General features: G+C 36.7%; 1 protein-coding gene across 2 annotated transcripts in view; it reads right to left on the bottom strand.

The window, feature by feature from the left end:
* The window catches only part of ADAM10 (ADAM metallopeptidase domain 10), a 134198-nt gene that overhangs the window by 76522 nt on the left and 32179 nt on the right, over nucleotides 1-25497 (bottom strand). For both annotated transcript variants that reach the window (XM_047735763.1, XM_047735762.1), the window contains 2 exons: nucleotides 21423-21573; nucleotides 1596-1714 (listed from right to left, as the gene is read on the bottom strand). In XM_047735763.1, coding sequence (XP_047591719.1) covers nucleotides 1596-1714; nucleotides 21423-21573 — 270 coding nt within the window. The remainder of the gene's footprint in view (nucleotides 1-1595; nucleotides 1715-21422; nucleotides 21574-25497) is intronic.

Here is a 25497-nt window from a genome sequence, read left to right on the forward strand (position 1 = left end):
TAGTAAGGGAAATTTGTTAGAATTGTGAACACAGTAGTTTGGAACACATTCTAAAGTGTTTTCAGAAATCTTCATGAAGTCATTATACACATCTGATCAAATCTGAAAAAGTCAGTTCAGAAACTGGAGCAGCAGGTAGCTCTAAAGATTATGTGTACCTCTGTGGCCCCCTGTTCTTCACAGCCCTAGGGCTAAGGCTGGGGTCCATCTTGTTCTGAGATTGAACACCAGCAGTACCTTCCAAGCTCACTTCAGGAAACAGATAACTTCACGCCACGGTAGGCTGTACAACATTGAAGCTTTAGAATTCTTTGCACAGTGATGGAAATGACCAAAAAAAATAATACAAAGGCAAAACCTGATCTCTCCCAATCCTTTTAAGTATCTAAATATTTTTTTCTCATGACAAAATTCCCAAAGTGTTTTGTTATAAACCACATTTTCATTTTTTTAACAAATAAAATTTGGTGGTATTTAAAATTGAGACATACCATGTTGTTATTTCACTTTTCATTGCTTTAGCTGCTTAATATTTAAGCTTTGCTTCAATGCTACCTTTGTCTATACTTCGAATCTTCAAAAGTCTATTTCATTTTGTAGATCTGAATGACTAAAGTTGTTTCTCATCTGAAGTATGCTGACTTAAATGTTAAAGAATGTTGTGTAACATTTATCCAATAAAGTCTTGATTAAAAAAAAAAAACAAAAAAAAAAGAATTGTGAACACAGCAAATAGATTCTGAGGCAGGAAGGCCCAAAAAGGATTTTTCTATGAATGACTTTGTCCCTTTTTTTTTGGGGGGGGGGCCTATTAAGATGATCTTTACACTTTCCCCTTTAGGTTTCTTCTCTTTTCATATAAAACACAGCTAATGCTTTGCTTGGAAGATCAGAAAATTAAAGAAGTCATTAAAAACTTTTTAAAAAATCTAACAATCATATGGGTGCCTGGGTGGCTCAGTTGGTTAAGCAACTGCCTTCAGCTCAGGTCACGATCCTGGAGTCCTGGGGTTGAGTCCCACATCGGGCTCCCAGCTCCATGGGGAGTCTGCTTCTCCCTCTGACCTCCCCTCTCATGCTCTCTCACTCTGTTTCTTTCTCTCTCTCAAATAAATAAATCTTTTTTAAAAAAAATCTGGGGCGCCTGGGTGGCTCAGTGGGTTAAGCCACTGCCTTCGGCTCAGGTCATGATCCCGGGTCCTGGGTTCAAGCCCCGCATCGGGCTCTCTGCTCAGCAGGGAGCCTGCTTCCTCCTCTCTCTCTGCCTGCCTCTCTGCTTACTTGTGATTTCTCTCTGTCAAATAAATAAACAAAATCTTCAAAAAAAAAAAAAAATCTAACAGTCATAGGTATTGAGAGAATCACAACTACATATCTTTCAGAAGCCAGGCACTGTGTAATTCAATATTAAATACACATATAGAGATAGGTCCAAGGGTTACTTTATTCTTCAAAGACTGTTATCCTTCATGATACATTTAAATCTCCTCAGGAATTATCCCACCTCTCTGAAATATACTCCTATACCTCAAAATATATGTGTTTCTTTGTACAGAAAAAACTAAAGAAAGAGATCCTTCTAAGATTCAACTTACCATAAATATGTCCAGTGTAAATATGAGAGGTATCATAATCAAGTACTTTATTTGATGTTTCTACTTTAAATTCCTCACTGAAAAGAGATGTATCCCGCTTCATTCGTAGGTTGAAATGTCTACAAAACAGTATGGAAAAGGGAAAAAATGAAATTAAAAGGATCCAAATTTTAAACATTTTTTGTTAAAAATTCTGCAAAATCTAAACTGTTTCATACCATTTGTCTACCTGGAAATACACAAGATTTTTCTTTAAAAAAATTTGCTCTAAAATTAAATCTAGTAGCTACAATGCAAATCGAAATTATATATAATTAAACATTAACTGTCTAAGACATATTAAAAATTAAATGCCAAAAGGCTGATTCCCACATTGTAAAACAAGTTAATTTCAACAGCAACTAAGTTACTTGGACATAAAAACAAGCTTCTTGACCCAATTACTATTATTTACCACTACCTGTCTTTCCTCTTTAGTAATTCTGCAGCTTTGCCATTTTCCCCTACTTTTCACAACTTAAACAATACATTAAAAAGTGGGGGAGGGGGGCTGGGAGAGGGTGGTGTGGTTATGGACATTGGGGGTGGGGGGTATGTGCTGTGGTGAGTGCTGTGAGATGTGTGGACCTGGTGATTCACAGACCTGTACCCCTGAGGATAAAAATACATTATATGTTTATTTTAAAAATTTAAAAAATTAATAAAATTTTAAAAAAGAAGAAGAAGAAGGTAAGACAACTAGGGTCGGGAAGACTCCACCTCTTGGGTAAGGTTCTAACTACTTTCACTTTGTTATACAGGAGTAGGAGAGAGGAAACATCAGTTTCCATGACGGAAGGACAGGACAAGGAGACAGGAGGAGCCTGGCTGCCATCATGGCTGTGGTGCATTCTGAGTATCTGACTGGAAGTGCCATGGCTGGGTTTAATGCCCAGCTCCCACCGTCTGGGAATTCTTAATTTTTTTTTACAAATGGTTCCACATTTTTGTTTTGTACTGAGCTCTTTCAATTATGTACCCAGTCTTGAGGGAGAGACACTTTGAAGAGAGTTGTGACACTTCAGTGTTTGAGCTGTTGGCGTGCTGACAGGAAACTAGCCCTGACTGAGGTCATTTTGATCAGGAAAAAAAAAAAAAAAAAATTAATCATGCTAAACTGTGTGGCAGTCAGGGAACAAACTGAAGTGATAAATACATATTTTGTGGGTGAGCCTTTCTGAACTAATAAAATATTTGATTCATTAAAAAACAAGTGGCATCTATATTAATGACTCTCCTCAGAAATGTAACTATGCATGCTCTTTCTTTTACATATAAATACACACACAACTCAATTCAACTTCTATATGTTTTCCCTAGGGCTTCTAATTCTTCTAATTATCATCAGACCTTCCTCAATTTAACTTGAGAAGCCCCTGATGACCAATATCAAAAGACCATGATCTTAGCCGAAATCTTACTCATTTTCAATGGTCCTCTATAAAAGACAAAGACCAAAATACTGAGGTGAAATTAAATAAAGAATCTAGGATTTGAATCAAACTATGAATCAAATCTTATGCCTAAAATCAACTAGCCCAGGATTCCGATCTCTTAAATAAAGATAATAAATTCCATCTTGTAAAAACCCTTTTAAGGATGATAGCTTATAATACATGTAAAGTCATTAACACAGCACCTGGCACAGAGGAGCTGCAAAATAAATGGCAACTAATTAGCTATCATTACTAAACCCTGAAACGTATTTCAAGTCTCTTCTATCACTGTTAAAAGAGTCTGCACATAGCACAATTTCTCCCCAGTGAATCTGAACCAAAGTGTTCAATTAGCAACCCCCAAATGTTAGTAGGATGTAGAGTAACTGGAACCGCCACACATTGCTGGTAGAAGTATAAAATGGTAAAATCACATTTCAGAAAAGCGACAGTTTTTTTTAGGTTAAACATGAAAACCCTATGGTCCACAATTCTACCCCAAGAGAAATGAAAATATAAAACATAATTCCACAAAAACAAACTGGACACAAATGTCCATAGCAATTTCATTCAAAATATACAAAAACTGGAAATCAGTTTTTCAGTTAGTATCAACAAGTAGAGTTTAAAAGACTGTGGCTTATTCATACAATGGCAAACTACTCAGCAATAAAAAACGCCAAACTACTAAAAATATGCACTTTTGTGAAGATACAAAAGAATATATATAGTATAATTTCATAGATACGTAATTCTAGAATCGGCAAAAACCTTTCTACAGTGACAGAAAGCAGATCGGTAGCTGTCTGGGGTGAAGAGAGACTAAAAGCAAAAGGGGATGAAGGAAATTTTTGCTCAGAGAGACATGTTCTATATCTTGATTTGAATGGTGGTTATACAAATATATACATTTGTCAAAACCTAACTCACACTACACACATGAAATGAGTACAGTTGACCTTTCAACAACACAGATCTGAAGTGTATGGGTCCACTTTACCCATGGATTTTTTTTCCATAAATATAATACAGTATTGTTTTCTTAATAATATTTTTTCTCTAGCTTAAGAATACAGTATATAATACATAAGACATACAAAGTAGTATTCATCAACTGTTTATATAATCAGTAAGACTTCCAGTCTTATTGATTATATAATCAACAGTAGTAGAGTTCTGGGGGAGTCAAAAGTTGTATAAGGCTTTTTGGCTGTGTCAAGGGGTTGGTGCCCCTAACTCCCACATTGTTCAAGGGCCAACTGTATATTTTATGTAAATTATACTTTGTGCTTGCTTCAGCAGCACATACACTAAAATATATATACATATAAATTATACTTCAATAAAGTTTATTTTGAAGGAAAAAAATTCATTTTTCAAGTAAATAAGGGTCAACAGGGTATACTCATTAGCTTCAGAAAGTTGTGTCCCTTTTTCAACTTTTTCTATTTTATATTTTCCTTAATTTCATGTCAATCTTGGTACTCCTTTATTTTGAGGTTGTATTCATTTTCTACTGGCCTAAAACTCTCACCAAAAAACTCCAAAAGCTTCCCAGGGCTGTGACAAAGATTCTAGGTTAGGAAAAGGATCCTTAGAGCCTTAAGTTTTCCATCTCCTGGCACAAGTAATCAAAAATCAAACATACCTTCTAAACGGGAACTCTGCAGACAAGGTTAAAAACAGACTACCCTGAACAAACAGGAATCCTGCCTGAATTCTTACTATACATCCTGACTTTTCATAAAATTTCTTCTGTTAACAGGAAATTCTTGATCATATATGAAGCTATAAATAAATACATTATTTTTTGAAGGATGACAATATTTTGAAAAATCAACTTATCATTATATATACTTTTAACTCACTGTACAAATACTATCTGAAAAAGAGCATCTTTGCTAAACGGACTAAAACACTAAAAGTCCAAGGGCTTTTAGTATATTTATCATTCGATTTATTATTCAGCAAAATTATTATACCCTATAATCATTATAAGCAAGAGTATATTCTATATGCAAAAAAGGGGGGTATAAGCTTCAGAAAGACAGTTAAGCTCAGTGTAAGAATAATCTATGCTACACTCCCTACCCCTCAAAAAATAGTTTTACATCACTTTAACTGTTTAAGCACATAGGAACCCTAGAGGAAATTAACAGAGAAAATTTAAGAACACTTGAAGTAGTTCCTTGCCAACCCTGATATGGCAGTGTAAGAAAATCATCTCACATGTACAAAACATTATTCTCCATAGTGATTTAAATTGGACTACACCATATATAAAATCAGTTCTCAATTATCCATTCACCATCAAGTAGCAGTATAGATAATGAAACAAAAAATCGAACTGAGATCATATCCCGCCAAATGCATGGCTTTTATTAACATTAAATTGCATCTAAAACATGTATCAACAGAAGAGGGAATGGTACAACAGTGAGCCACAATCTATGAAATAGACAAACTACGAAAGAATAATTATATAATTATATAATTATATATAATTATATAATTAGAAGCTGGACGTAATTTACTCCATTAATTCACTAAATTCCAATTCTTTAATTTTAATTCCACTATCATCTGTTTAATACATATCTTTACACTATTTTAATATTTCTATGAATTATAAATTCTTCATAACATTCCTGTTGGATAACATATTACAAAATAATTAGCTAACCACATTCTACCTTCCCAGTTTCTCAACAAGCCCTGAATAAAAAACAATCTGAAGGGACGCCTGGGTGGCTCAGTTGGTTAAGCAGCTGCCTTCGGCTCAGGTCATGATCCCAGAGTCCTGGGATCGAGTCCCACATCGGGCTCCTTGCTTGTCAGGGAACCTGCTTCTCCCTCTGCCTCTGCCTGCCATTCTGTCTGCCTGTGCTCGCTCTCTCTCCTCTCTCTCTCTCTGACAAATAAATAAAATCTTTAAAAAAAAAAAAAAAACAATCTGAAAACATAATCTGGTTTTTTAATTGTTTACACTTTTGGTTCAAAGATCAGAAAAACTACAGTGACCACTGCCTTATAAAAATCATTGTATTCTGGAAAAAGTTTGATGGTTCATTAAATATCAAACACAGAATTATTATGACCCAGTAATTTTACTGCTAGGTATATATAACCAAAGGAATTAAAATCAGGGACTCAAACAGATTCTTGTATACCAATATTAATAACAGCATTATTCACAATAGCAAAATATGGAAACAACCCAACTGTCCATCGATAGATGGATTTTTTAAAATGTACATATGAGGGGCGCCTGGGTGGCTCAGTGGGTTAAGCCTCTGCCTTCAGCTCAGGTCATGATCTCAGGGTCCTGGGATCAAGCCCCGCATCCAGTTCTCTGCTCAGCAGGGAGCATGCTTCCCCCTCTCTCTCTGCCTGCCTCTCTGACTACTTGTGATCTCTCTGTCAAATGAATAAAATCTTAAAAAAAAAAAAAAAAAAAGTACATATGAGTGGAGTACATATACAATGGACTATTCAGCCTTAAAAAGTAATGAAATTCTGTTATGTGCTACAACATGAATGAACCTTGAAAACACTTCGCTAAGTCAGACACAAAAGGCATACTATGGCATGATTCCACTCATCTGAGAGACCTACAAGAGGTAAATTCATAGAGATAGAAGGTAAAATAGAGATTATCAGGGACTGCTGAGAGGGCAGAAAAGGGGAATTATTGTTTTGGTTTTTTTTTTTTAAGATTTATTTATTCATTTATTTGACAGACCGAGATCACAAGTAGTCAGAGACCCTGAGATCATGACCTGAGCCGAAGGCAGAGGCTTTAACACTGAGCCACTCAGGTGCCCCAGGGAATTATTGTTTAATGGGTAAAGTATTTCTGTTTGAAGACCTCCTCCTGTGTCTTGTCCTCCATCTCTAATTGGAAGCAAGACCCAGATACAAACACAATGATACGTCCATAGACCATATGGTGTTGGTTATGATGTTGTGGGCCCTCATATTTTCCAAACCTGTCCATTTGCCAACTACTTTGACTGTAGAGCCATGTCCACTGGAGCCCATTCTCAATCAGCTTATACTCACTTGGAGAGACATATGTCTAGGTTTGATGACCTGGTTAAACATGGTCTGCGTGCCTTACAAAAGACACTTCGTGCAGAACAGGACCGAACTACAAAGAATGTTTCCACTGGAATTGTTGGTAAAGACTTTGAGTTTACTACTTAGGAGGAGGATGATGTATCTCCATTCCCGGAAGGTCTTGAAGAAAGACCACAAAGAAAGGCACAGCCTGTTCAACCTGCTGATGAACCTGAAGAAAAGGCTGATGAACCAATGGAACATTAAGTCACAAACCAACCAGCCTTTATGTGTATTACCAACTATGTAAGAATGTGGAGCACGTACTGATGACAGTAATCTATACTCTGAACCAAAAGATGCAGGGTGGTCTTATGGTATGTTTTAGGAATCAGTCCAGATGTGTTTTTCCCAAGCAACTTGTCTGAAATCATGTAATGGTGTGCATTTTTCTTTGAGGATCTATATAATCATTTTCTAGAAAGTATAGTTATCTGTACTAATATTTTTTGTATGAAGAACATAGTGTTTTGTGGTCTTAAAGACAACTGTGAAGTAAAATTGTTTCACCTGCTTGTAGGGGGAAAAAAAGAGTTTCCGTTTGAGAAGATGAAAAAACTCTGAAAATGGATAGTGGTGGTAGCTGCACACTATGAAATGTACAACTGCAATTGTTCACCTAAAAATGGTTAAAATAGTAAGTGATATGTTATTTTGCCATAATAAAAATAAAGAAGTAAAATTTTTAAATCATTGTATTCAAAAGACTTGGAGAATAAGATAAAATTGTGTGGCCAGAGATATCGTTCTTGGTGATAAAAGCTCCAAGAGAACCAATGAGACAGTGATATTGCGAAGATAATGAGATTATAACAATCTTCCCAAATGTATATAGGTTTACGATTTTCACAGCATTTTTACCTATGTTACTACATCTTATCCTCAGAGTAACACTGCAAAGGAGTCATGATGAGTATTTTTATCAAAGGGTATGATGCAAGGTCACAGGACTAGAATTAGAATTAGAACTTCAGTATTCAGCTGCTGCACCTTGCCCTTTCTACGATACCACAAATGCATCTCAAGCACATGATTTAAAAAGTCAAGCTAGGGGCACCTGGGTGGCTCAATGGGATAAGCCTCTGCCTTCGGCTCAGGTCATGATCTCAGGGTCCTGGGATCTAGCCCCGTATCAGGCTCTCTGCTCAGTGGGGAGCCTGCTTCCTACTCTCTCTCTGCCTGCTTCTCTGCCTACTTGTGATTTCTGTCTGTCAAATAAATAAATAAAATATATTTTTTTTAAAGTCAAGCTAATACACACTGAGTGCTGTAGTAGTCTTTTTTTTTTTAGATTTTTTTTTTAATTAATTTGACAGACAGAGATCACAAGCAGGCAGAGAGGCAGGCAACGAGAGAGGGGGGAAAACAGGCTCCCCACTGAGCAGACAGCCTGATGCGGGGCTCAATCCCAGGACCCCGGGATCATGACCTGAGCCAAAGGCAGAGGCCCAACCCACCGAGCCATGTAGTATTATCAGTCTCTGAAAACAAGTCATCTTTTAAAATCTGAACAAATGCAAATAAGATAATGAAATTAAAATATAACCTTATTTAATTCTCACTGAAAATTCTGTAATACCACCATAAGAAATTTTCTTTTTTATGATTAAGCCACTTTCAAGATTACGGCTAACCTCTGTCTCCTTTTACTATGTTTCTTTCAGTAAGTTTAGTCTTATTATTATCATTATATAGCACACTGTCATCAAAGAAAAACTTTAGATTTTCTTTGGGAAGAAAGATGCTCTGTATAAAGAACACTACTTGCACCTGGAATGTTTTTCTACCTTTAGATTTAGCCACTATACTGATTCTACTGATCAACAGTATTTTGTCCCTCATATTGATTATTGTATAGCTACTGTAATTCTTTCTTGTTTTCCTCAGTGGCATTATAGTAAAGATGTAAAGAATGCAGTGAAATTATAGGAGGGCAAAATCAGTTAACAAATAACAGTAATTTGAAAAAACAAATCAAACAGATTCCCATTCTCTAACTTCACTGTTTTGAGGATCTAGTTGTACCATATGATAATAATAGCTGGTTTTCCTTTCTAGGCTTTAGAAAAGCACTCTACATCTAAAGAAACAGTAGAGGTACCAGAAAAACAAAATAAATTTTGTTTAGGATAGGACTCTATAAAAATTTCTGGAAGTTTATGTACCCTCTACATCTTTATATGAAGAAGTATCTCTTCTACATATTAGAACATTAAGAATACAGAGTAAAAAGAAGTTGCCTTTGTCCATACAGCTGCTATTTTGGCTAATGAGAATATGGCTCTGATTCTCAGAAGAAAATAACAATAGATAAAGGGTACATCCGTTGAACTGAAGCCATATTAGGACAAAAAGCCTCAACTAAGGAAGTACCTTGGTAACATAGGGAAGAACCCTGAGAGCAAAAGCCTTGCTTGAAAGTACATCAGTATAATCCAGCAGTCCCAAATACCAGAACTGTCATCATAAACAGAGGTCTATCATATCTAAATGGAACAGGTCTATGGTAGACCTGGCTCAATGACTCCTAGAAATAAAACTGTACTACTTAACAGGACACCCCTGAGGTCTCTAGATGTTATCTCTTAACATTCACTTTATTCTTAATAAAGATCTGAGTCTCCATCCAAATTATTTTTTAAGACAAGTTGCCAACATTTAATATCAGTACTATGAGTCAAATATCTAGTTTACTTCCATGACTACACTTTTTGAAACAGAAAAGTCCTTTTTTCAAATGATCTTTAAAAAGTGTGTGTGTGTGTGTGTGTATCTCTACTGTTTTAAAGGATAAAATGAATGGGTTGGTAGAAGGGGAAAGGGCACAGTCAGCCCACAGGCACCACACTGGGCAGTACCTGAGGCAATCACCCCAGAAATTCTAGGGCTATTCAGTTTGAAAGATCTAGTTCCAGGCTTAACTGTTGTCCTTGAGGTCAATTACCCTAAATAAGCAGAAACACATATATGAGAATCCCCAATGAAGATAAAAGTAGAACTAAAACCTGAGCTAAAATGAGTAACTTTTTACCCTGTATAAGAAGACAAACAGATCATTAGTTTAAGTCTTTCCCATACAAAGGAGAGCCAAGGGGAAGAATCCGCCATAATGGCATCATCGCAGAACACAAGATTACATGTATTTTACATTATGTGAGAATAAGTAGATTTATCTATTGGAGAGGGGGAAAAAAGTTTCCGTAAACACCTCTGACTTTATGCAACTATGTTATGTTAACTAAACAACTGGCAAGCAAAACTACTGAATATAGGCATACCTCTTGTTTTTGAAGATTTTATTTTTAAGCACTCTCTACACTCAACACAGGGCCTGAACTTAAAACCCCAAGATCAAGAGTCGGATACTCTGACTGAGCCAGCCAGGAGCCCCCAGGCATACCTTATTTGATTGTGCTTCATTTTATCATGTTTTGCAAATAGTGTGGTTTTTTACAAACTGAAGGTCTGTAGCAGCCCTGCATCCAAGTCTATTGCCGCTATTTTTCCAACAGCTTTTGTTCACGTCATATCGCAGTGTCACATTTTGGCAATTCTCACAATAGTTCTAACTTATTCATTATTATTGTATTTGTTATGGTGATCTGTGATCAGTGATTACAACCTGTTAAAACCTCAGATGATACAATTAGCATTTTTTAATAAAGTATTTTTTAATTAAGGTATATACTTTTTTTTTTTTTTTACATATAATCCTATTGCATATTGAATGGACTACGGTACAGTATAAACATTAACTTTCAGATGTGCTGGGAAACCAAAAGATTCATTTGACTTGCTTTATTGCAATATTTGCTTTACTACAGTGGTCTGGAACCAAACCTGCAGTACTCCAAGACATGCCTCTATAAAAACACTAAAACAATGATAGGATTTAAGAGTTATCCAGATATTTAACATAAATCAAACATACAAAATCATAAAGATCACCTGTATTATTAATTTCACAGATCAAATAAGGTTGATATGACCTAGATCATACAAATATAATCAGAGTTTGAATCTGAACCAAAATCTCAAATTTTAATTCAGAAAGATCTATGGACCCCATGTTCACTTAAGTATTTACAGTAGCCAAGATATGGAAACAAACCTAAGTGTTCACTAATGGATGAAGATAAAGATGACGTGCTATATCTATGCAATGGAATACTACTTGGCCATAAAAAGGAAATCTTGCCATCTGCAACAACATGGATGGAACCTGATGGTATTTTGCTAAGTGAAACAAGTCAAAAACAGAAACACAAATACCATATGATTTCACTTATATATGGAATCTAAAAAATAAAACAAAACAAAGCAAAAACAAACTCATAGATACAGAGAACAGACTGGTAGTTACCAGAGGAGAGGGGGCTGGGAGGTACACAAAATGGGTAAAAGGGATCAAGTGTATGGCAATGGAGGATAACTAGACTTAGGGTGGTAATTACTTCTAGTATATACAAATACGAAATCATAATGTTGTACACCTAAAACTTACATAATGCTATACACCAATCTTACCTCAAAATCAACAAATAAATAACAAATTAAAAAACAGGGGAGGTGGGGTGCCTAGGTGGCTCAATGGGTTAAAGCCTCTGCCTTTGGCTCAGGTCATGATCCAAGGGTCCTGGGATCCAGCCCTGCATGGGCTCTCTTCTCAGCAGGGAGCCTGCTTCCCTTCCTCTCTCTCTGCCTGCCTCTGCCTACTTGTGATCTCTGTCAAATAAATAAATAAAATCTTAAAAAAAAAAAAAAACAGGGGAGGAGAGCAGAAGATAAGATAGAATAATATCTAGCACAGAGAAGGGATTCCAAAACTTCTGCTGAATCAGTGAAGACTTGTCTGAGCAGCTAGCAGGTTATTCTTCACATGGAAAACACTCTGAAACATCTCTATGATCATATCCCTTCAAACTACAATATTCCCTATTCCCGTTTGGGGGAAGCAGGAAGGAAATTTGCCCCTCTGCATTCAATTTCAATATTTCAGAGCTCTCTCTCTCTCTTTTTAAGATTTATTTATTTATTTTAGAGAGAGACGGAGAGCATGCCCACAAGTAGGAGGAGCAAAGGGAAAGGGAGAGAGAATCCCAAGCAGACTCCTTGCTTAGCACAGAGCTTGATACAAGGCTCAATCTCACAACCCCAAGATCACAACCTGGGCCAAAATCAGGAGATGGAGGCTTCACCAACTGTCCCACCCAGGCCCGCCTCAGATCTCTCTTTTTTAAAGATAAAACCTATCATTATCTCTTCCCCATGCTCCTCAATTATTCTACTCCTATCCACATTTTCCAGTGCCCCTTTTAACTATCCATACCTGAATAGGCCTAAGGACCCAAACACCTCTTCCAAGCTCTACTCCCAGGCTCCACCCCATCCACCAGTGGCTATTCAAGCAGCTCACATTTCCTTCCCTATGGATGAGCACTATACTCAGTTCTTATCCTAAATCTCCCTCCCACTTAAGATAAAGTTTCAGATGAAAGGGATGTACTGCTGCTCTGCTATTGCCAAACATTTGATAGTTTTCTGATTTGCCTCCCTGATTATCCCAACTTCCAGAAGAAAAAGAACAAAATGGTAAGAACTTCTACTTTACAATTTGTACTAATAAACTACAATTAACTGATTAATGATCAAGTGACAAGAACTTAGGAAGAAGATACCACCATTAGGGTGCCTCAGTGGCTTAGTCACTTGAGCCTCTGACTCTTCATTTCGGCTCAGGTCATGATCTCAGGATTTTGGGGCTGGGCTCTGTGCTCAGCAGGGAGTCTGCCTGAGAGTCTCTCCATCTCCTTCTGCCCCTCCCTGCTGAACTCCTGCTCTAATAAATAAACAAATCTTAAAACTAAATAAATAAATAAATACAAGATACCGCCTTCATCTTCTCACTTTATAGTTAGTAGGGGGAAAAAAAGCGTATGATAGCAAAAGTTTCAATATAGCAGATTCTTAAATGTTCATGGGAAGCACAAGTAACATTTCCTATTTGGGGAATTGAAACACAAAGAAGAGAAGCTGAATGACCATGTCTCAAAAATATCATCCAATATTACACTGGACAAAGTGACCTCTAAAGTCTCTCAAGATTTAGAATGTGAAAGGCTCACTCAGTTTGACAAGTGGGAGTAAGCTATTTGTAAAACTGAAATGTAAGAAGATTTTGGGAGTCACGTATATGGTCTGAACAGTTTTACTATGAACCAAAAACAAAAAACAATGAATACTATTTATAACACAACTATTTGTCCCCTACTACCATGTATAAGATTCTTTTTTTTTTTTTTAAGATTTTATTCATTTTTTTGACAGACAGAGATCACAAATAGGCAGAGAGGCAGGCAGAGAGAGAGGGGAGGAGGAGAAGCAGGCTCCCCACCAGGCAGAGAGCCCGATGCGGGGCTCGATCCCGGGACCCCAGGATCACGACCAGAGCCGAAGGCAGGGGCCTTAACCCACTGAGCCACCCAGGCGCCCCTATAAGATTCTTGATATGCTATGTGTTCATACTTGATCTGTTCATTCAGCATTGTTCTCCCAGAAATGAGTTTGTGAACCTAACTAATACAAAGTGATTATAATTTAAGATTTCAAAGATGCATACAAATTATTAATTAACTGATGTGTTTCTGCTTCACACATTTAAGTAAAAATTAGCCATGCTATACTCAAAAGACAACTGGAGTCCTTATAATCGATCACTGCAGAATTAGTACAGATGGTTGTCAAAGATATTGGCCAATATGCTCTTAATACCAAAATGCCTAAAAATATATTGGCTATTTTCATGAATCATTAGAAATTCACATACACAAAAATAGCTATTTTGCTACCATAGCTATTTATATGTGACCATGATGTATCCAAATCTGGACTACCCTATGCATTTAGATCCAGCAAAATCATCATAACTAGAGAAATTCAAAAAAGGGCAAATAATGTAGATTAGGAATATTGCTAATGTTCACCATAACAAAAGCAAGAAGCACCAACTGACCATTCCCCACCTTGAAATATTGTTTGCCTTGGCTTCTGGGATACCACACTCTCAGGTTTTCTACTTTTCTTACCACTCATCAGGCTTTGCTTCCCCCCCAATCACCACCTAAATTTAAATTGTTGGCATTTAGTTCTCTCCTAGGCCCTCATGAATTCCACAAAACATGTCCAAAACTGAACTTACGATTTCTCCTCAAATTTATACCTGTTCCAATATTCCTTATCTAAGTGGACCCAGTAGCCATTCAGTTGCTCAAACCAGAAAGCAGTCCTCTTATAACTCCTTTCATACCTATGTATCAACCAAGCTCAATAAATTCTACCTTTAAAATGTCTTAAATTTATCCACTCTCCTTCATCACCTCTAACACCAGCTTAATGCAGGCTACCAACTCCCATGAGGACTAGCGCAACAGCCTCCTGAACAGCCTCAATGCATTTAGTTTAACTCCCTTCCAAATTATTCAATTGCAGCCAGACTGAACTTTTTAAACCTTACACAGTTACTTATCATTAAAAACCTTCCAAGACTAAATAAAAGATTATTACCATGACTTACATAAATGCTCAGAGATGTGGCTCTTATTTACATCTACAGTCTTATTTGGAACCATTCTCCCTCATATTTTACACCCCCTCATATAACGAAATTCCTTCAATTCCATAAACACGCCACTTCTCATCTCAGTATCCCTGCACATGCTGTTTCCTCTGTCTAGAACACATTTCATTCCCTTCTTTGGCTAACCAACTCCTCTTCTGTCATCCTTCCAGAATCAGTTTAAATGCCATCTCCTAAGAGTAGCCTTTCCTGACCTCCAAACAAGATGGCATCCCCCAATGCTCCTACAGCAATCTTCTTAACATTCCTTTCTTACTATTTATCACAGCTGTTATTCCTAATCCAACACCTGCCTTTTTCACGAATCCATAAACTCCTCACCAGCAAGGACCTGTCTCTTCAGTTACTCTATTACTAGTGACTACTAAAGAACCTGGAATACATTAGGTGCTTAAAACATGAAAGTGGACTTAGTAAATTACAGCATATTAAAACTGGAGAAACATCTCTTGTAGCTCAAATAAACTTAAAAAAAAATGCACAGGGGCACCTGGGTGGGTAAGTGGGTTAAGCCTCTGCCTTCAGCTCAGGTCATGATCTCAGGGTCCTGGGATAGAGCCCCGCATTGGGCTCTTTGCTCAGCAGGGAGCCTGCTTCCCCCTCTCTCTCTGCCTGCCTCTCTGCCTACTTGTGATCTCTGTCTCTCAAATAAATAAATAAAATCTTAAAAAAAAAAGAAAGAAAGAAATGCACAATGCATTTGTTCATTCAATCCAGAGATCAAAATTCCATTCAAAACAATCCGTGGTTTGTGGTTTAAAAAAAAAAAATACTGCTATATTACACAACTATACGTCCCATACCAACACAAGACTCTATCTAGATGTCAGACTTTTGGTTTACATTTGATTTGATTCAGCCTTATTCTCCCCGCACAGACAGTTTTAGAACTAGTTCAAAGTGGTTAAAAGATTTCAGAGACTCATACACAAATGAACAGTTTGATTTTATCCCTATGTACAAGTATTAAAAAGGGGCGCCTGGGTGGCTCAGTGGGTTAAAGCCTCTGCCTTCAGCTAAGGTCATGATCCCAGAGTCCTGGGATCGAGCCCTGTATCCGGCTCTCTGCTCAGTAGGGAGTCTGCTGCTTCTTCTCTCTCAGCCTGCCTCTCTACCTACTTGTGATCTCTGTCAAATAAATAAATAAATAAATAATCTTCTAAAATATTTGTCAATCCTCCCCCCAAAAAACTGTTAACCCAAAGAACCAAAGACTTCTAAGAAGTTAGAAAAGAGGTTATGATACAACCAATTGAGGAATCTCAGTATTCAGAAGCTTTTCAAAAAGAAACTATATATGTCATTACCAAAAAATTTTTGAAGAGTTACCAGTTTTAAAGTAGCATACAACTATACAAGACTTCACAGATGCTGAATAAAACAACCTAACAAGTATAAAACCAATAAACTAAACATATCCAAGCAATAGTTATATAAAGGATTTTCAAGTATAACAGAATAAACATTTAAATAACTTTTAATTATAGAAAATCCTTGCTTCACTTTTAAGAAACAGCACAACTTACGTGGAGCTTAATCAATTGAAGAACAGAAAAAAAAAAACAAGGATGGCTATGAACCCAAAGTAAATCAAATCTAAGCTGGAGAACTTACCTCATAAAAGACCCAGCTACACATGCAATATTTTAGTATGAAATATAATTTACAATTGAGGAAAGTGATTGATGGGTTTTTCTACTACTAAAATATATGCAATTTCTGACACTATCTAAATCATCAACTCTAGAAACTCTGACACCAAAAGCCTGTTTTTTGTGAACACTTTTTTGGCATTTTTAAAATTTATTTTATTTTATTTTAAGTAGGATGCATGCCCAAGTTGGGGCTTGAACTTACAACCCTGAGATTAACAGTCGCCTGGCACACCAGAAAAGTACTTTTATACTCTTACTTCCATTCCCTTTTCAAAATGGGCAGAAGGAAGCTCAGCTTTTGGGGGGATTTTTTGGTTTTTTTGTTTTTTGTTTTTGTTTACACTCATTCCATCTCTTCCACATAAAGCCTAGTTTAGTGCTTAAAAATATGTAAAATAAAAACGGTGTTTCAGATTGAAATCCTATTGAAGAAGTAAAACTCAGAGCAATCATCAGTTCTCAACTTAGTTTTTTTTTTTTTTTAAGATTTTATTTATTTATTTGACAGAGAGATGGCAAGAAGGGGAATATAAGCAGGGGGAGTGGGAGAGAGAGAAGCAGGCTTCCCACCAAGCAGGGAGACTGATCCAGGGCTCCATCCCAAGACCCTGGGATCATGACCAGAGCCAAAGACAGACGTTTAACGACTGAGCCACCCAGGTGCCCCTAAATAACTTTAAACTTTATTTCAAGAGAAGTGGTTTTTCATGGAATTCTTAAGAATGGACTTAGGGCTTGGGGCACCTGGGTGGCTCAGTGGGTTAAAGCCTCTTCCTTCGGCTCGGGTCATGATTCTAGGGTCCTGGGATCAAGCCCCGCATCACCCCGCATCGGGCTCTCTGCTCAGCGGGGAGCCTGCTTCCTTCCTCTCTCTCTGCCTCTCTGCCTACTTGTGATCTCTGTCTGTCAAATAAATAAATAAAATCTTAAAAAAAAAAAAAAAGAATGGACTTAGGGCTTAAAGAATCTTAACATTTCTGCATTTAACATTAATATCGATAGACCTGAGATGTGATATACCCTTTCTTATTTAGGACACTTGGAAGCCAGGTGGAAGGAAATTTGCTCATATACTTAAGCATAAAACAAACAGCACAAAGAATGACTTTAATACATACACACACACACACACACACACACACTGTGCTAGTACTCAGAAATGCAAGTCATAAATGTCTAAGTGGAACCCTTTTCAAGTATTTTCCTCTTTTCTCAGTTAACTGCATAGTATTTATTGTGTTCTGTAATTTATTAAAATATAGTGATCTGATTGTAGGGGATTAAGCCTTACTATATAATCAGGAAAAATAAACTCTACTTGACTATTTTTTAAAAGATGAAAAACAGGGGCGCCTGGGTGGCTCAGTGGGTTAAGCCTCTGCCTTCGGCTCAGGTCATGATCTCAGGGTCCTGGGATCGAGTCCCGCATCGGGCTCTCTGCTTGGCAGGGAGCCTGCTTCCTCCTCTCTCTCTGCCTGCCTCTCTGCCTACTTGTGATCTCTGTCTGTCAAATAAATAAATAAAATCTTTGGGGGAAAAAAAGATGAAAAACAGATAATAAGTCTAGTCACAATGCACAAGGACAGCACACATTTTAGAGCTCACTATAGCCCAAAGCCATCCCAAAACCATATACACAATAAAGCTTGGTCTTCCAATGGACACACTGCTGTTTTACCATAGTCACTTCTCTTCTCACTTGTATTACAAATTGTTCTTAACTGAATAACCCATAATTTGTGTACCAATACAAATCCTATTTATGAGGGATTGTAGAGTACCAAAACTAACATTTTGTATATGGTGGAGTAGGAGAGACTTAGCAGGAAATCTGTAACTACACCAATCAGGTCATTTTGTAGACCTTTGCAAGGAAACAAAAATAAAACTATCAGATCATCATCACATTTTTAACTAACGTATGTTACGACGTAATTACAATGACCACATTTTGGTTACGACTTAATTAAAATGACCACATTCTGCGGCACAAGTTTTTTGGTGGTTTTTTTTTTAAGATTTTATTTATTTATTTGAAAGAGAGAGAGAGAACACAAGCAGAGGGAGAGGCAGGCAGAGAGAGAGGGAGAAGCAGACTCCCCTTGAAGCAGCATGAGATCTCCTGGCTCCGGGTCTTTTGTTGAGAGAACTAAGAAGTAAGTTCTCCCTCATCTGAATATCTATAGTATTTTTACCTATAAAGCACCACGTTACATTTTCCTCTTATAAAACAGCTAACCCATATCTTGCTGCCCCTATTAGGTCTATGTTTGATTTATGTTTCTACTACCCACAGCCTAAACTAGGTAACGTTTAACTAGCAGTCAATAAATAAGTTTTTGGATTAATAAACAACAGCATGCACTCACATGCTCACACCCACTCACACACATAAACACACCAAAGGAAAGGGGCGGGGGAGTCTGAGAATTTAGTTTTGCCACAAGCTCATTATGAATTATGTGACACATAAAAACACAAAAATCTAATGATATAATAGAAATGTGGTATACAAACCAAAGGCAGCCAGAATCTAAACTTTTCCTTTTGGTAGTTACACTGTATTTGGAATATAGTATTAAATTTATTTTGAGGTGGTCACTAAAAACTTATAAAGGCTTAATGATTGCTTATTACTTCATGGCACTAATAAAGAATGGGTAATTTAAAAATATCTGAAGGTCATAAAAATTTACATGAATTATTGCCACTAAAATTTTTATCTAGAAAAACAGACCTTAAAATGAAACTTTTTACCTTCCTTGAATCAAAGTAAGAGATTTTATAACTTAAAAGTGCTTTTTTCCACAATGATCATTTTTTTTAATATGGAAAATAAATTAATCTAAGTAACACATTTATTTCCGTGCATAAAATACTTTGTTTCATAGCATTTATTATCTGATTTTTCATCCATTAATATCTTTCTTTTTTTTTTTAATTTTATTTATTTATTTGACAGAGATCACAAGTAGGCAGAGAGTCAGGCAGAGAGAGAGAGAGAGAGGAGAAAGTAGGCTCCCTGCCAAGCAGAGAGCCCACCAACGCAGGGCTCGATCCCAGGACCCTGGGTTCATGACCCGAGCCGAAGGCAGAGGCTTTAAATCACAGAGCCACCCAGGCACCCTATTAATATTTTCTTAAGCATCTGTACATCTGTATACTTAAGCATAAGTACAAATAATAAACGTTACTAAATAGTAGCCAAGATGTCTTCCTGTGAGGAACAAAAAACACAGATATAGAAAAATAAATATGAAATACATGAAAAGGAAGATAGAAGGAATCAAATGCCAATGGTACATTTCACCTACTTAAAGGTTCCAAAGAAGGCATAAGTAAATCTTTAAAGAAGCAGAACTTTAACTGTACATTAAAAAATGATCAAGATTTAAGATAAATGACACAGAAAACAAACTGTTCATGGTATATTCAGCAATTAGATCATTCTGGGTGAAAAAGTTAATGTTGGGAAACAGAATAAAGTTTAGAAAAATAGACTAGAACTAATTTAGAAAGAATCTTGAAAGCCAAGTTAAGAAATCTGGCTTACAATCATTAATTGAAGACTTTAGAGCGATAAGCTGACATGAAAAAGGAAGGATTTAAAGAAGAGTCATCTTATAGAAGTCCATAGAATAGCTCTAATGATAAATGGAGTAGAAGCTGGGAAACCTATTAGGAGCTAAACAATAAATCAGGGTTACACCAGTAGGAAAAACACAAAAGGAATAGATTTACTAATTACAGCAAGCAAGGGAGAGAGTCTAACAAAGAGTACTCCAAGATTTTGTATCTGAGTACCCCTAACGCACAGAAAGAAAAAAAATATGGGGTTTAAGTGAGCTAGATCTGGCTCAAATCTATGCTGTGTAACTCTAAAGAAATTATTAAACTTCTCTGAGCCTTAGTTTTCTCAGATATGAAAAGATATTTACCCTGTTTGGGTTTTGAGCAGTTACGTAAGAAAACGCATATAAAGCATCTATGCACCTGGGACACCCCAGGCACTAAATGTGATTTTTACCATTCTCTCTTGGCTCCCTGTTCTTTATCCCTTAACAAATCTGAGAAATGAGGAGTCCATAGGTAATCTGTCTACAAACTCATTTTAGAAATGATAAAATGGAGTTAGGGGTGCCTGGGTGGCTCAGTCACTTAAGCATCTGACTCTTGATTTTGGCTCAGGTCATGATTTCAGGATCCTAAAATCAAGCCCCATGTTGGGCTCCACACTGGGCATGGAGCCTGCTTAGGATTCAGTCTCTCCCTCTCCCTCTACTCCACCCCACTCCTGTGCTCGCTCGCTCTCTCTCAAAATAAATAAATAAAATAAAATAAATTTTTTTAAAACTGAGTTGAAAAATTAAATGACTAAATGACATAAAACCAGCTACCTTCACTGTTGGCCCCCTAAGACAGATATATCGACCCATACAACATATAAAAAGTAGTTGGAAATTATGAAAAAGAATCTTCTTTAGGAACACCTAGGTGGTGCCGTCAGTTGAGCATCCAACTCTTGGTTTCAGCTCAGGTCATGATCTCAGGGTCATGACATTAAGCCCTTTGCCCCGCCCTGTGCTCAGCGCTGAGTCTGCTTAAGATTCTAACTCCCTCTCCCTCTGTTCCTCCTGCCTGTGTTCTCTCAATCTCTCTCTCTCTAAAATAAATAAATCTTTTTTAAAAAACCCTCCAATAATATAATAGAGGACTGGATTTATAAATTTAAAAACATTGTTTAAGTTTGACTGTTTCCTTAATATAAAAAGGATAATCCATTTTAATAGAAAACATTTTTTTTGCATATATGCCAAATTCTAGCATAGGCTGAATTTCCAAATGGGGACCTTTCCGTTAGAGAAGGAAAATTTATGGTACAAAATTTCTTCTTTTAAGTTAAATATAGGAAAACTTCAGACACAGCAGTAAATTTACTCACCTTCCATGGGCATGGAAATTTAGACGTAAAAACTGGTCCTCATGTGAAACTGCTCTTTTGGCACGCTGGTGTTTTTGGTGTAGTGAATCCACATCATAAGATAATCCTTCATAATGTCTAATGTATTTATTTAAAGGATTTCCATACTGACCTATAAAAAATAAACAGTTCAAATTAGTATCACTCTGATGATCCATTCTAGTTCTAGTATGATTCCACGATTATTCAAATTATCTACAAATACTTATGAAACAACGGTTTCACTAATGTTAGTATTTTCACATACATTTTTTTAAAAAACTTATTGGTTTGGGTTTTTTTTTTTAAGATTTTATTTATTCACTTGACAGAGAGAGATCACAAGTAGGCAGAGAGGCAGGCAGAGAGAGAGGAAGAAGCAGGCTCCCCACTGAGCAGAGAGCCCGATGCGGGGCTCGATCCCAGGACGCTGAGATCATGACCTGAGCCGAAGGCAGCGGCTCAACCCGCTGAGCCACCCAAGCGCCCCTTAAAAAACTTATTGTAATAGGAATTTCAACCACACACAAAAGTGTGAATATTAGGCATAGGTTTGTCTTTTATGTCTTTTATCAGGTTAAGTTTTCTATTAATACTTCGTTGATAAAAACTATCAGGAACAGATATTGACTTGTGTCACCTGGTCTTTCTGCACCTAGTAAGTTGATTATACGGATTTTTTCTTTTTAGTTTATTAATTATAATGAATTAAGTTGACTGACTTTCTAATATTAAACCAACTCCACATTACTGAAATAAACCCTACTTGGTCATTGTGTATTACTTTTTACAGTCATGAGAGACACTGGTCTATAGCTTTCTTTTTCTGTACTATCTTTGCCAAGGTTTGATATTAGAGTAAAAGAGGAGTTGGAAAAGTATACCTCTTTTTCAATTTTCTGTACGCTTTTATATAGAATTGGTATTAGTTCCTCCTTAAATGTTTCATAGAGTTCACCAGTAAAGCCGTCTTGCCCTAAAGTCCTCTTTGTGAAAAGTTAATTAACTACAATTTCAATTTCATATACAGATAAAGAGCTATTCAGGTTATCTACTGCCTTTTTTTTTTAAGATTTATTTATTTATTTATTTGACAGACAGAGATCACAAGTAGGCTGAGAGGCAGGCAGAGAGGAGGGGGGAAGGAGGCTCCCTGCTGAGCAGAGAGCCCGATGCGGGACTTGATCCTAGCACCTGGTATCATGACCTGAGCCAAAGGCAGAGGCTTAACCCACTGAGCCACCCAGGCACCCCTAGGTTATCTAAAGTGAGCAGTAAGAATTTGTACATTTTGCCTAAATTGTTAAAGTTACAGAAATAAATCTGTTCATAATATGCCCTTATTATGCTTTTTATATCTTTTGAATCTGGGGTGATGTTACCTCTCTCATTCCTGATACTGGTAATCTATATCTTGTCTTTTTCATTCCTGATCAGGATGGCTAGAGATTGATTTTTACTGATCTTCTAAAAAAAAATTTTTTTTTTAAGATTTTAATTATTTATTTGACAGAGACAGATCACAAGTAGGCAGAGAGGCAGGCAGAGAGAGAGAGAGGGAAGCAGGCTCCCTGCTGAGCAGAGAGCCCGATGTGGGAATCAATCCCGGGACCCTGAGATCATGACCTGAGCCGAAGGCAGCGGCTTAACCCACTGAGCCACTCAGGTGCCCCCTAAAAAAAATTTTTTTTAAATTTTTCTTTTCCTTTGATTTTCCCTCATTATTTTTGTTATCTATTTGTTGGTTTTCACTTTGATCTTTATTTTTTTCTGCTTACTTTGAGTCTAATTGCTCTTTCTTGTTTGTTTCCAAAGGTAATGTTACTGATTTAAGACTTAGCTTCTTGGGGCGCCTGGGTGGCTCAGTGGGTTAAAGCCTCTGCCTTTGGCTCAGGTCATGATTCCAGGGTTCTGGGATCGAGCCCCGCGTCGGGCTCTCTGCTCAGCAGGGAGCCTGCTCCCCACTCTCTCTGCCTGCCTCCTCTGCCTACTTGTGATCTCTGTCTGTCGAATAAATAAATAAAATATTTAAAAAAAAAAAGACTTAGCTTCTCAAAAAAAACCAAAAACAAAAAAACTTAGCTTCTTCTCTAATTCAGATGTTTACTGCTATAAATGTCCCCGTTATACAGCATTAGCAGCATTCCATAGATTTTGTTGTTACCACTTTCATTCTATTCAACATACTCTCGAATTTCCTTTTTGACCCTTGCATGTCCTTTTAGAAGTCTGTTACTTACTTTCCAAATATTGAAGATTTTTCGAATACCTTTCTGTTACTGACTTCTAATTTAGTCCCACTATAGCCAGAAAACTTGCTTTGTGGTGTATATCAATCCTTTTAAAATCAGACACTTATTTTATAATCCAGAATATGATCTATCTTTGCAAATATTTCATGGGCACTTGAAAAGAATGTATGTTCTGCTGTTAACAGTACGTGCTCCAAAAATGTCAATCTCTGTTCTTATTGAGTCAGAGTATTCTATAAATGTCAACCAGGTCAAGTTGGTTGCTGAGGCTGTTCAAGTCTTCTATATCCTTAATGACTTCAATCTACTTCTTCTATTATCAAGAAAGGGGTATTGAAATTTGTCTATGATTGATTTTTTTCTATTTCTCCTTGCAGTTCTTTGCTTCATTGATGTTTGAAGCTGTTATTATTACATGCATAGATGTTAATGATTATCATGCCTTATGAATTAATTCATCCTTTATCATTATCAGATGATCTTTATTCTTTGTAATACTCTATGTCCTAAAATCTACTTTGATATTAATATGGCCATTACCCTCTTTTTTGGGGACTAGCATAGTGTATCTTTTCCCATCCTTTTACTTTTAACCCATTATTTTGGGTTTTGGGTTTTTTGTGTTTTTTTTTTTTAATTTTTATTTTATTATTTATTTGAGAGAGAAAGAGAGCATGAGCATGAGGGGAGAGGCAGAGGGAGAAGCAGACTCCTCACTGAGTGGAGAGCCCAGCGCTAAGTGGGGAGCCCAACATGGAGCAGGGAACTTAATGTGGGACTTGATTCCAGGAACCTAGGATCATGACCTAAGCCAAAGGCAGCTGCTTTACCAACTGAGCCACCCAGGCGCCCCTGGACTAATTATTCTCATGATTTCATTACTATCTCTTCATTGGATTATCAGCAAAATCCTGTGTGGTTATTTCAGTAGTTGCTTTAAGGCTTTTAGTATATATCATTAACTTATCCCAGTCTACCATTAACAGTTCAGGTACAAGAACCTGACATTACTATACTTCCACTTCCCTCCTGTTGGCCTTTAGAGGTTATTACCATTGTATATTTTACGTTTTATAAATCTCACAATATATTGTTATTGTTTTGGTTGAAACAGACAATTATCTTTTAGTGAGGTTTAAATAACAAGGAAAAAATCTCTAACATTTCCAGGGTTCTTTATTTCTTTACGTGAATCCATATTTCCATCTGGTATCATTTTCCTTCTGATTTCCTCTAACACTTCTGCTGGTAAAAAACTCTTCCAGCTTTTATATGTCTGAAAGTCTTTATTTTGTCTTCATTTTTGAAAGATATTTTCACTGGACATTCCAGGCTGTCAGGTTTGTATTTTTTCTTTAAATACTTTAAAAATGTTGTTCTATCATCTTTTCACTTGTATTCCGCCTGAGAAGAAATCTGTCATCCTTATCTTTCCTCCTCTGAATATAATGTATCTTTTCCTCCCTAGTTTGCTTTTAAGATTTTCTTATCACTGGCTCTGAACAATTTGATTACGATGTGTTTCTTCATATTTCTTGAGATTTCAGTGAAATTCTTGGATCTATGGGTAGACAGTTTTTCAAACTTATTTCTTCAATTTTTTTTTTAAACTCTTTCCACCCTTCCCCAGAAGGACTCGAATTACAAGTGTATCAGGTCGCTTAAGCTTTTCCCACAGTCAACTGGTGGCTTTCCTCATTCATTAAAAATTCTTTCTTCTCTTCATTTTGAATTGTTTCTACCGCTGTATCTTCTCGTTCACTAAGAATCTGCAATATCTAATCTGTTATTAATGCCATCCACTG

The sequence above is a fragment of the Lutra lutra genome, chromosome 7 (genome assembly GCF_902655055.1).
Source record: "Lutra lutra chromosome 7, mLutLut1.2, whole genome shotgun sequence".
NCBI lineage: Eukaryota > Metazoa > Chordata > Mammalia > Carnivora > Mustelidae > Lutra > Lutra lutra.